The sequence below is a fragment of the Erpetoichthys calabaricus genome, chromosome 15 (genome assembly GCF_900747795.2).
Source record: "Erpetoichthys calabaricus chromosome 15, fErpCal1.3, whole genome shotgun sequence".
NCBI lineage: Eukaryota > Metazoa > Chordata > Cladistia > Polypteriformes > Polypteridae > Erpetoichthys > Erpetoichthys calabaricus.
Window position 1 is genome coordinate 40,944,776 of NC_041408.2, and position 15,651 is coordinate 40,960,426.

The 15,651-nt window shown below is 39.6% G+C and overlaps 1 protein-coding gene across 1 annotated transcript in view; it reads left to right on the forward strand.

Annotated features, from left to right (window-relative positions):
• The window catches only part of pus10 (pseudouridine synthase 10), a 127,606-nt gene that overhangs the window by 32,889 nt on the left and 79,066 nt on the right, over positions 1 to 15,651 (forward strand). Inside the window, exon 6 of the mRNA XM_051919333.1 lies at positions 8,253 to 8,364. Within this exon, the coding sequence (XP_051775293.1) occupies positions 8,253 to 8,364 (112 nt within the window). The remainder of the gene's footprint in view (positions 1 to 8,252; positions 8,365 to 15,651) is intronic.

Below are 15,651 nucleotides of genomic sequence, written 5' to 3' on the forward strand. Positions count from 1 at the left end.
AGGGTTTAAAAATGTCCAAATACACGTTAAATAATTAAATAAATATGGTGTCCCTACTTCTCGGAAATTCAGTTATCGCGGTCGGCCTTGGAACCTATCTCCCGCGATAAGTGAGGGATTACTGTACATATATATATAGAGATAGATGGATAGAGATATATATATATAGAGATAGATATATGTGTATGTATGTAGATATGTATATATGTGTATATATATGTAGATATGTAAATATGTATATGTATATATATGTCTGTATGTGTATATAGAGATACACATATATATATATGTGTGTGTGTATGTATGTATGTATGTGTGTATATGTATGTGTATATATATGTTGATATATGTATATATATGTGGATGTGTATATGTACAGTGGTGTGAAAAACTATTTGCCCCCTTCCTGATTTCTTATTCTTTTGCATGTTTGTCACACAAAATGTTTCTGATCATCAAACACATTTAACCATTAGTCAAATATAACACAAGTAAACACAAAATGCAGTTTTTAAATGATGGTTTTTATTATTTAGGGAGAAAAAAAATCCAAACCTACATGGCCCTGTGTGAAAAAGTAATTGCCCCCTGAACCTAATAACTGGTTGGGCCACCCTTAGCAGCAATAACTGCAATCAAGCATTTGCGATAACTTGCAATGAGTCTTTTACAGCGCTCTGGAGGAATTTTGGCCCACTCATCTTTGCAAAATTGTTGTAATTCAGCTTTATTTGAGGGTTTTCTGGCATGAACCGCCTTTTTAAGGTCATGCCATAGCATCTCAATTGGATTCAGGTCAGGACTTTGACTAGGCCACTCCAAAGTCTTCATTTTGTTTTTCTTCAGCCATTCAGAGGTGGATTTGCTGGTGTGTTTTGGGTCATTGTCCTGTTGCAGCACCCAAGATCGCTTCAGCTTGAGTTGACGAACAGATGGCCGGACATTCTCCTTCAGGATTTTTTGGTAGACAGTAGAATTCATGGTTCCATCTATCACAGCAAGCCTTCCAGGTCCTGAAGCAGCAAAACAACCCCAGACCATCACACTACCACCACCATATTTTACTGTTGGTATGATGTTCTTTTTCTGAAATGCTGTGTTCCTTTTACGCCAGATGTAACGGGACATTTGCCTTCCAAAAAGTTCAACTTTTGACTCATCAGTCCACAAGGTATTTTCCCAAAAGTCTTGGCAATCATTGAGATGTTTCTTAGCAAAATTGAAACGAGCCCTAATGTTCTTTTTGCTTAACAGTGGTTTGCATCTTGGAAATCTGCCATGCAGGCCGTTTTTGCCCAGTCTCTTTCTTATGGTGGAGTCGTGAACACTGACCTTAATTGAGGCAAGTGAGGCCTGCAGTTCTTTAGACGTTGTCCTGGGGTCTTTTGTGACCTCTCGGATGAGTCGTCTCTGCGCTCTTGGGGTAATTTTGGTCGGCCGGCCACTCCTGGGAAGGTTCACCACTGTTCCATGTTTTTGCCATTTGTGGATAATGGCTCTCACTGTGGTTCGCTGGAGTCCCAAAGCTTTAGAAATGGCTTTATAACCTTTACCAGACTGATAGATCTCAATTACTTCTGTTCTCATTTGTTCCTGAATTTCTTTGGATCTCGGCATGATGTCTAGCTTTTGAGGTGCTTTTGGTCTACTTCTCTGTGTCAGGCAGCTCCTATTTAAGTGATTTCTTGATTGAAACAGGTGTGGCAGTAATCAGGCCTGGGGGTGGCTACGGAAATTGAACTCAGGTGTGATACACCACAGTTAGGTTATTTTTTAACAAGGGGGCAATTACTTTTTCACACAGGGCCATGTAGGTTTGGATTTTTTTTCTCCCTAAATAATAAAAACCATCATTTAAAAACTGCATTTTGTGTTTACTTGTGTTATATTTGACTAATGGTTAAATGTGTTTGATGATCAGAAACATTTTGTGTGACAAACATGCAAAAGAATAAGAAATCAGGAAGGGGGCAAACAGTTTTTCACACCACTGTATATATATATATGTATATATGTAGATATGTGTATATGTAGATATGTACAGTATATATAAGTATATATGTTTATGTATATATATGTTTACATAACCTCTTTAACACACTACTTCGCTACGAAGCGCGGTATTTTGCTAGTAGTACAATATAGGAAGATTGTACTAGAAAGGATTGCAATACCTGTAATTAAAGTCATGTAAATTCAGTTCATCCTGGTTTAAGTAAAATAATGAATATTCATATAAACAGTCGCAATTCAACAATTTTAAGATTTTTCACACCAGGACAACAAAAGAGTAAAACTCTGTTGGATCAGCTGCTGATTACCCCATTTTTTACTACAAGATATTCATACTTTAATCCTGGGAGTCGTATCAGAGTTCTAGTCAACTATTGTCTGTCATTACCTTGACTGTTACCCTACTTATTTCCTGTTGGTCTCTTCCTTTACATTCTTAACTGTATGTGCATATGGTCCTCTGACATCTGTGGACCTCTATCATATAACTTTGTCTTAATATAATAAAATAAAGTGTCCCTGATTATGTATTTTCTTGTGTGTGAAGAGTAGGTGAAGCAGAAATTGAATGCACTGTGCAGATTTGTTTGTCTGTGATATGTTCTTCATATAGCACAATGTAAAACTGCATCTAAAGTTTCCCAGTTCTTCCAAACAATTCTTACAGTTGACCTTATCTAGATCATTTTACCTGGGCCTAACCATGGACCAGCATATCCTGTGCTTCTAGAATTATAATAATCTTTCATGACGTATCAGGCAAAACCTAATATTTTACCTGAAATTTTTACCTAAAACACCTTACACATCACAAATGCAATATTAAATGTTTTTAAGTGTAGGTTAACTATAGTTAACAAGAACTAGAACTAAAAATATTGTTTTTCGTTGTACAAGAACAAGAACTGAAATTAAGGCAAACAGTGAAACTAAAACTAAATAAAAATAAAAATGACTGTTATGTGAAGAAACTAAAATGAGAATGAAAATTGAGTAAAAACGGAAAAAACAGCAATAGCATTTTCATTCAATCCGGTTCAGTTGTGCAGAGGGGTTGTTTGTAGGTCGCCATGAGCGTTCAGTTACGTTGCGGTGTTGCTATGTTGCTGTTCACTATGCAGTGATCTCGTAACTTGGGCTTACTATAGTCACGATGCGAAACTTCTATAAAGGACCGTAGTTTGTTTATTGCACACATTTGGCTCGTCTGGTTGAAGTAATAAGCAAGTGTGGTTGACGATGGCGACTTTTGACAGATGTTTGCGGGTAGAAAGCGAGGAAGTAACTTGTGGAAATACTTTAATTACAGATGATAATAAAAGCAAATGTAGCGTGCGAGAAGATGGAAATGAGTCTCGGAGTTTCAGTGCAGGGCCAGATAGATCAGTGCTTAGTGGAAGTCCAGCACTTCTCTGGCACCATGACTGCACTTCATACAGTACAATGACATGTGGCCTCACCTGTCATCATGAAAAGTAAAAAAAATGAATAATGATAACATAAAATAAATTTGTCCACTGGTCTGTGCTATAAATTTATTTCTGTATGATCCTAATAATTTTGATCATTTTTATAGTCAAAATCGCTGAATTTGCGCATTTCCTGATCAAATATAGGGGAGAAATGCAAGGTGCGGCAACGACAAGACGAGACTCATCTCGGACAGCGCTGTCCCTCACACACTGGGATGATGCATGCAATTGTTGTGTGTCTGTTGCTGTCTCTCTGTATGTGGCCAATATAATGTTTGCACTCGAGTTTATTATTGATTTTCACCGCAAGGTGATCATCCCCTACCCTAAGCCTGACTTTCCACAGTCTGGCTAATATCTTTAATGAATGTGTGTGACATATTTAGTCTTACTGATCGGACATAAAACCACAGTGAAAAGGCACAAGTTGAGGCAGATAGTACCAAGCCGCACTGAAGCCCAACAGGTGCTTGTTTCTGCTGTACTACGCAGAGGCTCTCGGCGCCAATAAGTTAGTGATATCAGAAAGTCCGGTGCACTGCAGCGGTCCATTTATTTTTACTTTTTATTTCTACCGACTGCCAAAATAGAAGATTAAGACTTTTAAAACTAATGGAAAATAAGGAGGACGTTTACAAGAAAGTAACAGAGATTTTCGTGGAGAAGGATAGGCGCGTGGACTTCATTTACAAATAAAGGTAAGACCATAAACGGTTTTCAATTTTATAAAAAATGGGATCAGACTAAGAAAAAAAAATCCAATATTTAAAAACTAAATTTTGACCTTCAATAAAATATTCTTTTGTTTTCCTTGTTATCCTTTTGTTGAACAGTCTGTATTAAAATTGATTAAAGCATCAGAATTAAAAGCTTTTAAAAACAACTAAATATTTCAATTAAGGCCAAAATTTAAATCTGTTTTTTTGTACACCACTCTTTACTTTCATTTGAATTGAATGAGTTTGAATTGTGAAATTGCAATGGCAAATTTAGAACACATGTAGGGTGAAGAGCAAATGTGCTCTCTTCACTCTCTTTCGTCGCTATAAATGTAACGTTCTTTCTTAGCCAAATATGTACCTTACCAATGTGTGTGTAAAGAATGCTGATGAGATATGAAACATAACCAGTAGTCAGTGTGCATGCTGCCAAATGAATAATGAATAAGATACTCCTTTGGGTTCATATATTTGTAACTCTGACTTTGAAGGAGTCTGTGCCTCAGCAGCCATGAACCTCACCGTATGTTACTGCTTCAGTACTGGCAGCAGAAATCGTCACCATACAGTCTGCTGGTTCCAGTGACCAAGGACTTCGTCTGTGCACCTGCATTACAGGCGCTCGTCCAGCGAATATTTTCACTGTGTGGCTATCTGCACAGTGGATGTCGTTGCAACATGAAAAAATCTCTGGAAATGCATGCTTGTTTAAAGCTTAACAGCAACGTGATTGCACACACTGGTTTCTTTGATTGAAACATTTTTTCTTGCTGATGACACTCATTAGACCACTTAATCTTTTTGATCATTGATAGTCAAGCTGTGTTTAACGGCATTATGACCTGCGAGTGTATTTTGTTGACTGAAACATAACTTGCATTGTCATATGTGAAGGCCAAATTAAAATTTTAAACACAGAACTAAATAAAAATTAAAAATTGTTGACACCACTGAAAACTAGAATGAAATAAAAATAAATTTTACAAAATAAAAACTAAAACTACAATTAATATCAGAACTGAAATATCACTGGTGGTATATCACATGCATAAATGGTGTTCATTCCTCTCTGACAACTAGACTTCAATATTTAATCATGATACTTTGATTGTTCTGTTTCAGCAATGCAGTTGCTGAAAAGTGACAAGCTGACAATTTGTCACAATATGGCAGTGTCCAATATCCATATGCATGGCTGTTTGTGCTAACAAAGTGCACTCTAGGACTAACAGTCTAGGTGTAGAAATGTAACATGTATTCCGGAAAGAAGGCTGTTAGCCACAAAAACCACTACTTTATGGATGAGCTGATGTGTTTAAAGAGCAGTTTGGCAGTCTCACTAAGATCATGATTTTAACGGTGATTAAAGTATAAGTTGTAGAAAGGATGTTGTCAAGTATGGAAATAGTCACAACTTTCACCCTTACTTATAAAAGTGTCACCATTGAAAAAAAAGCACAGCAATATTTGTCTTTTTCTCCATCAACTTAAACAATTTAATCTGTCCCAGTAAGTTCTCGTATAGTTTTAAAGAGTTGTTATTGAAAACATCATTACTTTCTCCATAAGTATGGTATGGCAGTGCATATGCTCAATCAAAACATAAATTGCAATGCATTATTTGAACAGCAGAAAGGATTGTGGGCCAGAAACTGGACTTCATTGATGTTCTGTATGTGTCATAGGTCAGGAAATGTGCTTCAAATATAATCAAAGAATACACTCATCTAGGCAACCATTGATTATTACCATTGAAGAAACATTACCAGCCACTACAGTCAAGGATTACTAGACACAAATAGCTTCTTTCCTACTGCAGTTACTATAGTTGAAACAGTCTCTGATTCATCTGTGTTTTCTAAACTCCATTTCCGCGTAAGTTATGTTTATTTTGTGTTTATTTTATGAAGGCTTCCTTGATATATTGCTGGACAGGAGTACAGGTTTACTTTACTATATTGTTTTATACAATTCGTGTTTTAGTATAATATATTTTTCACCACTACTGTATATAATGTTATGATGGTGTCATATATTGTATATTGTGTATAATTGTATTTAACTTGTTAGGTGTATGGATGTAACACCACGAGAAATTCCTAGCAACTATGTTGTCTGGCAATAAAGTTCATGTTCATATGGTGGAGGTGGAATCAATGTGTAGGTTACTGTGTTAATGTCCTACTCTTATTACTGAAGATACAAGTATATTTCAGAGTTTTTGACAGCCTAGTAGCTTATCTTGGAAGTTGTGACTGAGATAATTTAGAGGTCACAGTGCAATGAAGGTTTCTGTAGACTGCAGAGCTGGGCAGTAAGAACAGCTAAGTTTCAGGTGCTATCTCATTCACATAAAGACGTTTGCCAGACAGGCACAGGAATCATGAGATTTGTGTTTCAGAAGAAACAAAGTGGACAAGGCTTGAATCTTATTAGTATATAAGTGTTCTGGGAGGTCATGGTACTATTAAATAAGTATGTGAATTAGGAGAGAAATCAGGCAAAGGGTAAATTTCTGCTGGACTCTTTTGTAAGAATTGTGGGCAGTTGAAACTGTTTCCTGTAATAATTGGTAAAAACTGCATAAACATTGGGAAGTGAGCTGATTCAAATATGCCAAACTCTTTCTGGTTTTTGCATGTGAATTTGCTCATCCATTGTGTCTGATGATATAGACCGCTCAAGAAGGATATGGATGTATGGTGTCTCACTACTCGATTTTTTTTTTTTTTTCTTTCAGCAATTTTTCAATTGTATTGACTTCATTTATATAATCTTAGTGATATGGGGCTATAGTAGTGCTTTGCCCTCACTACCAGTCGTTAATTGGTTCTCTGTACAGAGCAAGCTTTCAGTAATTTGGAATTTTGAAACTGTGCTAGAAAGTCATCACAGATTTATGTAATTTGTCTAACTCTGTGATCTAGTTGTGTAATCTGTTGTGTAATCTGTCGTCTTCAAGGCAACAAGATTGGCAACTGCAGTTTGCAAGAATGACATCCCCTCTGACTAGAAGTCATGTAATATGCTGTGTCTTAAGAATGTGGCCTAGACAAATATCAAACTGCATTTTGCAGAGCATGGCTAAATTAGCAGTTTAAGTTCTGTATTTTGAAGAACATGTTCCAAATTAAAGCATATCAATATACCATTACTGTTTGGTGTACAAATTTTGCTAATGTATCCTAATACAAAACATTTGCAGTGGCTTTTATAATTTATATTTAAAGCATTGGTACATCTAATAGTGTTTGATGTAAAGCAGCCTCCTGAAAATAACATAGATCTTCAAAGTTTTTCCAGGGTTTTCTTGATTGCGTAGTAATTTGAAACTCTGTTTTTAAGAAAATAATATTTAAATGCTCATTAATGTAACAGAGAAAGCTGATTAAATCTCTGTAAAATTTCCTGTGTGAGAAGAATTGCTGTATCTTTGAAGATCAAAGAAAAGAGACAATGTCAAAGTCTGTCTTGTCTAGATCTGCATTATATCTTTCACGCTGGATACCTTCCCCTCACTAATTTTGGTGGTGAAGCCATTATCTGGATTGTCATTTTAGGCTGCTGTCTTGCCAGCACACAGATTCTGTAGGCATATTATATCTCATTTGTTTCTTTACAATGGCAAATATTTAATCAAGGAAGAGAGAAGATAATGCATGTGAAGTGTTTAAATAAACTGTCATAGATTCTTTGACATGCCTTTGCCACACCACCATGTTGATAGTACATAGTTAATACAGGACTGCGGTAGTAGAATTAGCTTACCATATGTCTAAGCAGAGCATGCCAAGCATTCTGCTTTATAAATGGTTTATCTTTCTATCTTAAGAGATTTTATTTTGGTTTTATTTTTAATTCTGTCTATGATTCTAAAGCACAAATATATTCTTACTTGAATTATAATTGTATAGTCATATTTGTTAAGTATTTCAGTAAGTTAGTGCATTTTAACCTACTGTACATGTACAGGTGAAATATTATTAGGATGAATATGTTTTTAAGTGTTTCATCTGTCAGTGTTTTCTTTTTTTTAACAATATGTCAGAAATAAGGGCCTTTATATGGGAAGAGATGATGTGATCCAGATTAAAGAAGTTTACAAGTGGATTATACACCCAATTATCTCAGAAGAATTGGGCGTACCTGTTGATAGCAAGGCAAGTGCCCACACACTTTTTGGTTGACTGGATGATTTTTTATGATTTTGTCTGTTTGTATGCTTGTGTGATTCACAATTTGTATTTTTCTTACTTGCATAACATTTAAATCTACATTAAACTAATATTTGTCTGAGATTGTTTAAATGTTAAGAGGTTTATATGCTGTGTTAGGCCATAGGCTAATTTTAATTTGAGTATATAATGAATGGTGACATACTTCTGTTCATGTTTGCCTTATAACTCAAATTTATGTGTTCCCATTCTGTACTAGGCAGAATAGGTGTTGATATAGTGCATTCTTGTCATGTTTTCTTCTCCAGGTACTTGGGTTTACCTCCTACATAACAATATCATGCTGGTTAGTTTGATTGGTGTCACTAGACATATAAAGGGTGCACGCATGTAGTTGTCTGCATGAGTGTTAAGCAAGGCTAATGTTCCTTTGGGTTTGACTCCTGTTCTTGTACCTAACTCTTTTGACATAATTTCTAGGCCACCTCATCCGTAAACTGGATTAGGCAGGTTTTGTAAATATATGGATGGTATGCAGAGATTTTAATTATTGACATGTACATTAATTTTGGAACTGTCTTAATTGAAAGGAGTACTCTGAGATTGTAAAATAGTCTTAAATGCTTTAAGGATAAAATATCTATAAACTCTACTGAAAGCATTATGTACCTACTTCTTGATAGTAATATTTGTGTCAAATCAGAATATTATTACAATTTTGAATAAATTCAAGTGATTTTTACTAATATATCTTGAGACCCTGGAAAGAATTTAAAATTATGCATAGTACGAATAAATATTAAAGAAAAATCTTTCTTGCCTAATGCCCTGATGAAGTTTACTTTTGATCTGTATAGTTTCAGAATTTTATCCTCAAGTAAAGAGCCATATGTGAAGTAATGAATTTACTGGGCAAACATGCACACCTTCATCTGAAATGTGCAAAGTTCAGTCCATGTGATAGTGTAATTCTGTCCTTAAAATGTAGAAAATGTGTATATGATTGGACATGAACATTCTAATACTGTGAATAGCCAGGTTGTCTGTCATTGTATAGAAAATGATCCTAGCCTCTAATAAAGTCTAGACGTTAGCCCTGTCATTCACCATTAACAGTACAGTTTATATACTGGGTTAATTTAGAGTGGCTTGAAATGAGTCAAACAAAATCCTTGCAAAAATGTAGCGAATGTCACATACAGTCATGTAAAAAAGCACAATCCATGAAGCATTTTTTTCCTTTTTTAACATATCTCTGTCTCTCTCTGTGTATGTGTGTGTGTGTGTGTGTGTGTGTGTGTGTGTGTGTGTGTGTGTGTGTGCACACATATATATATAATCCAACGTCTGTCTGTCTGTATGTATGTCCACTTTTCATGAGAGAACTACTTAACGGATTAGATTGGGTTTTTTCAAAAATTTGCTGGAACATTCTGGTTGATTTTGTGACTTCTCTCATCGTGCAAAGTATCATAATTCGCTTGCAGGAGCGATTTATTGACACTAATCCGAAGCAGAGGCTGCGGGCCAAGGAGAGGGGGAAGCATGACGTCAGGAGTGGAGAGCTGGGCGGGGGCCTCCTCACTCATGCACCAGCCTCCGTTTGAGTCGCTGTACCGCTCTCCACATTTTGCAGCATACCTTGCCTCCACTTAGCTTGCGATACCTGTTTGTTTATTGTTTTTTAAAGTTTATCCTGTTTCAATACAATGCAGGCGGAGCCACGGGGAACAGCTAGTGTGAAATATAAAAGTTTGATTTCTCTTTAGAACACTATCCATAGGTAAAGTTTATATAATGTAACAAACATGCCACATTTACATTTTGCAGTCCATTATATAATTTTAAGTAAACATACATTCAATTTTTATATAAGGAAAAATAAAGTACACCCCTACTTTTATCACTAAATCAAATATAGTACCTAACATCAGAATCAGGTGCACCAGATCAGTTGCAAATGATTAGGACATCATTAGAATAGATCTTGGAAGAACCTGTCTTATTTAAGACTCAGACATTTGTTTGGTCTGCTGTTGCTGTTGTTGAAGTGTGTGTTATTACCATGCCCAGATCAAAAGAGGCCTTTCTGAAAGAAGGTTATAGATGCCGATGAGTTTGAGAAGGGATTTAAAAAGATCTCCAAACAATTGGAACCCAACCATTACATTGTCCAGAAGATCATCTACAAGTGCAAAAGATTTCAGACAACAGCCCTCCAGCAAGCTCAGCTTGTGATTAGAACACATCTAGTGCTGAACTATATTCAGTTAACCTTGGAGGAGATTAAAATTGTAAAAGACAAAGTCAAAAACAAAGTCATAGTTTCGGAGACAATGACCAACTAGTTGCCCACTTACTCATGGTTTGGTTTTTCTATGCTGAAGTCTGAGCTAGCCATCAAGTTAGATGAGAGAATCTTTCCATCTGATGATCCTAACATTCCTTTATCTTAGGTGATTTTTCCATACACAGGAGAGCAGCTTGGCACAGCAGTGTCTTCAAATGCTACATCCAGATACCAAGAAGATGAACAGAATAGAGGATGGCTAGTAATGGTTTAAAAATGTTGTATTATTTATATTTCTGTACAAATTACTAACAAGCAAAAATGCAGTTTGCACAGCTGATCAGCAGGTCTATTTAGGGTATGCTAGACTAAAGTATTAGGTCTTCAGCCTGTATTTAAAAGCTGAGACTGAAGGGACATGTCTTACATTAGCTGGCAGATCATTCCACAGATTCAGGGCTCAATAGCTAAAAGGTTGATATCCCATTATTATTTTGTTTGCTCAGGTTTGTGAGAAATGATAAATTCAGGCAAGTAAGCCATTTAAGTCTTTATAAGTTAAAAGGAGGGTTTTGAAATCAGCCCTAAGCTTAACTGGGAGACAGTATAAGGACTTGAAAACTGGAGTTATGCGTTTGTGTTTTCTGGTTCACCACCTGCAAGAGAGGCCATAGGGGTCGGGTGCAATGTGATATGGGTGGTGTCCGAAAGCGGGAGCCCTGGTGTTCCAACCCTCGGTTACTAAAACTGGCTCTTGGGACATGGAATGTTACCTCTCTGTCGGGGAAGGAGCCTGAACTGGTGCAAGAGGTTGAGAGGTACCGGCTAGATATAGTTGGGCTCATCTCTACGTACGGTCTGGGCTCTGGAACCATTCCTCTTGAGAAAGGCTGGACTTTGTTCCACTCTAGAGTTGCTGTGGGTGAAAAGCGTCGGGCAGGAGTGGGCTTGCTTCTGGCCCCCCCGGCTCAAGGCCTGCACGTTGGGGTTCTCCCCGTTGGACGAGAGGGTTGCTTCCCTGCGCCTTCGAGTTGGGGGAAGGACTCTGACTGTTGTTTGCGCTTATGCACCGAACGGCAGTTCAGAGTACCCAGCCTTCTTGGAGTCCCTGGAGGAAGTGCTGCGAAGCGCAGCTCCTGGGGTCTCTATCGTCCTGCTGGGAGACTTAAACACTCACGTTGGCAATGACAGTGAAACCTGGAGAGGTGTGATTGGGAGGAACGGCCTCCCCGATCTAAACTCGAGTGGTGTTCAGTTGTTGGACTTCTGTGCTGGTCATGGATTGTCCATAATGAACACCATACTTGAGCTAAGGGTGTCCATAAATGCAGTTGCACCAGGATGCCCGAGGTCGCAGCTCGATGATCGACTTTGTAATTGTGTCATCAGATCTGCGACCTTATGTCTTGGACACTCGGGTGAAGAGAGGGGCTGAGCTGTCAACTGATCACCACCTGGTGGTAAGTTGGATCAGATGGCGGGAGAGGCTGCCGGACAGACCAGGCAGACCCAAACGTATAGTGAGGGTCTGCTGGGAATGTCTGGCAGAGGAACCGGTCAGAAAGATCTTTAATTGCCACCTCCGGCAGAACTTCAGTCTCATTCCGAGGGAGGCGAAGGACATTGAGTCTGAATGGGCCATATTCTGAGCCTCCATTGTCGAAGCAGCAGAACGGAGCTGTGGCCACAAGGTTGTTGGTGCCTCTCGTGGCGGTGGATACCTAAGGTTCGAGAGGCCGTCAAGTTGAAGAAATAGTCCTATCTGGTCTGGTTGACCAGTGGGACTCTAGAGGCTGCTGAGAGGTACCGGCGGGCCAAGCATGTAGCAGCATCGGCTGTTGCAGAAGCAAAAACTTGGGCATGGGAGGAGTTTGGGGAAGCCATGGAAAACGACTTTCGGTCGGCATCGAGAAGGTTCTGGCAAACCGTCAAGCGCCTCAGGAGGGGAAAGCGGTGCTCCACCAACACTGTGTACAGTGGAGATGGGGCCCTGCTGACTTCAAATGTAGACGTTATTGACCGGTGGAAGGAATACTTCGAGGATCTTCTCAATCCCACCAGCATGTCTTCCTTAGAGGAAGCAGAGCTGGAGGACTCCAGAGGGGTACCTGTCGATATCAGGGACCGAGGTAGTTAAAAAGCTCAGAGGTGGCGGGGCCCCTGGGGTGGACGAGGTCCACCCTGGGTTCCTCAAGGCTCTGGATGTTGTGGGGCTGTCCTGGTTGACACGTCTCTGCAGCATCGTATGGACATCGTGGGCAGTGCTTCTGGATTGGCAAACCGGGGTGGTGGTCCCCCTTTTTAAGAAGGGTGACCGGAGGATGTGCTCCAACTATAGGGGGATCACACTCCTCTGCCTCTCTGGTCAGGTCTATTCAGGGGTGCTGGAGAAGAGAGTTCGGTTGATAGTCGAATCTCAAATTCAAGAGGAACAATGCAGATTCTGTCCCGGCCGTGGAACACTGGACCAGCTCTACACCCTGTCCAGGATCCTGGAGGGGGCATGGGAGTTTGCCCAACCAGTCCACATGTGCTTTGTGAATTTGGAGAAGGCATTCGATCGTGTCCCTCGAAGCATCCTGTGGGGTGTGCTCCAAGAGTATGGGGTACAAGGCTCGTTGTTACAAGCCATTCAGTCCCTGTACAGGAGAAGCAGGAGCTTGGTCTGCATTGCCGGTAATAAGTCGGACTCGTTTCCTGTTGAGGTTGGACTCCGCCTTTGTCACTGATTCTGTTCATAAGTTTTATGGACAAAATTTCTAGGCTCAGCCAAGGAGCGGAGGGGGTCTGGTTCGGTGACCTCAGAATCTCATCTCTGCTATTTGTGGATGACATGGTTCTGTTGGCTTCAACGGACAGTGACCTCCAGCTCTCACTGGAGCGGTTCGTGAAGCAGCGGGGATGAGAGTCAGCACCTCTAAATCCGAGGCCATGGTTCTCTGCCGGAAAAGGGTGGAATACTCCCTCCAGGTTGGGAACACATTACTGCCTCAAGTGGAGGAGTTCAAGTATCTTGGGGTCTTGTTCACGAGTGAAGGAAGAATGGAGCGGGGGGTTGACAGACGGATCGGTGCGGCATCCGCAGTAATGTGGGCTCTGCAACAGTCCGTCGTGGTGAAGAGAGAGCTGAGCCAAAATTCGAGGCTGTTGATTTACCAGTCGATCTACGTTCCTACCCTCACCTATGGCCACGAGTTTTGGGTAGTGACCGAAAGAGCAAGATTGCGGATACAAGCGGCTGAAAAGAGTTTTCTCCGCAGGGTGGCTGGACTTTCCCTTAGAGATAGGGTGAGGAGTTCAGTTATCCGGGAGTGACTCAGAGTAGAGTCACTGCTTCTCCGCATTGAGAGGAGTCAATTGAGGTGGTTCGGGCATCTGGTCAGGATGCCCCCTGGATGCCTCCCTGGGTGGGTGTTCCAGGCATGTCCCACTGGGAGAAGGCCACGGGGCAGACCCAAGACACGCTGGAGGGATTATATCTCTTGGCTGGCCTGGGAACGCCTCGGGGTCCCCCTGGAGGAGGTGGCCAGGAAGAGGGCGGTCTGGGCTTCCCTGCTTAGGCTACTGCCCCCCGACCCGACTTCGGATAAGCGGTGGACAATGGATGGATGGTTCATGTAATAATTCTTGCAGCAGCATTTTCAATTAACTTAAAGCTGCCTAAAGAATAGTGAATAAAACATTGCAGTAGTCAGTCCTACTAGAAATAAATGCATAAATTAATTTTTCAGTATCTTGCATATTTAAAAGATGTTAATTTTCCAGCATTTTTAAGGTGAAAAAGCAGGTTTTTGGATAGTTTTGTAATGTATGTTTTAAATGACATACTAGTTTCAAAGATAATGCCTAAATTATGTGCCGATTCCATAAAACTCATGGTGATTCTAATTGAGTTAAATAATGACAGAATGTTGTGGTGGTCAGCATCATTCCCTTCATCAACTATCATTTCAGTTTTTTTCTGTATTCAGAGACAAGTAGTTCTCATCCATCCACTCCTTTAAGTCAATAACACATCTAATTAAGGACAATATTGGAGAAACACACTTGGAAACTTGTTAAGGGTAAATTTCACACAAACATAATGTTTTTCTTTACACAGAGAACCATAGACGCATGCAATAAGTTACCAAGTAGCATGGTAGAGAGTAGGACTTTACGATATTTCAAAACTAGACTTGGCAGCACGATCCATTAAAACCCATTGAAGTTCAGGTTCACTGGACTTCAATGTCACTTCAGAATATGCTCTGTTTTCAGTGCAGCAAAACTAGACGTTTATTGGACAAATAGTTAAAAACCTAATTTCCAAGGAAGCTTTGCATCTTTAGGAGTAAATGGAGCAGTGTGCTGGCCAGGACACTAGGCTGCTCCTTAAAGATTGGAGGAACTGTGAAAGTGGCTGGACTTTTTGGTATCGGAGCATTTCAAGTTCAGTCCTAAGCAGATTTTTGGCAAGTGAAGTCATGTGACAAGCTGCTACTCGTAGTCTGTTATTTGCTACCGATATAGCCCACTATTCTCATTTGTGCCTATTCTGCGTAGTCTTATTTACTAGTGATATAGCCCACTATTTTCACTTGTGCATAACCTACTGGAAATAACAACATAAACACAGCGTTCTTGAGTTTGCTACTTGTTTCAGTTTAGCAAAATTTGTTCATTTCAAACTTGGTTGCGTAGTTGCGCAGTGGGGGTCTTGCCTGCCAGCTAGCTGGCTATGCATAATGGCAGATATTGCTGGTATTGTTGACCTGATTTTGGCGAAGCCATTTGATAGACTTCCTTATGAGCAGAGACTCCAAATCAAACAGCAGGGCAGATCAAGGCCCAAGATTGATTTAGTTCAAAAAACAGATTAAAATAACCTTTCTTTCCAGCTTTCCTGGTATGACAAGGTGAGCTAGTTGACTGGAAGTGCCATGACAAAGAGAATGATACTGTTGGCCATACCTCTTAATGAAACTGTCTCAGGATGTTTG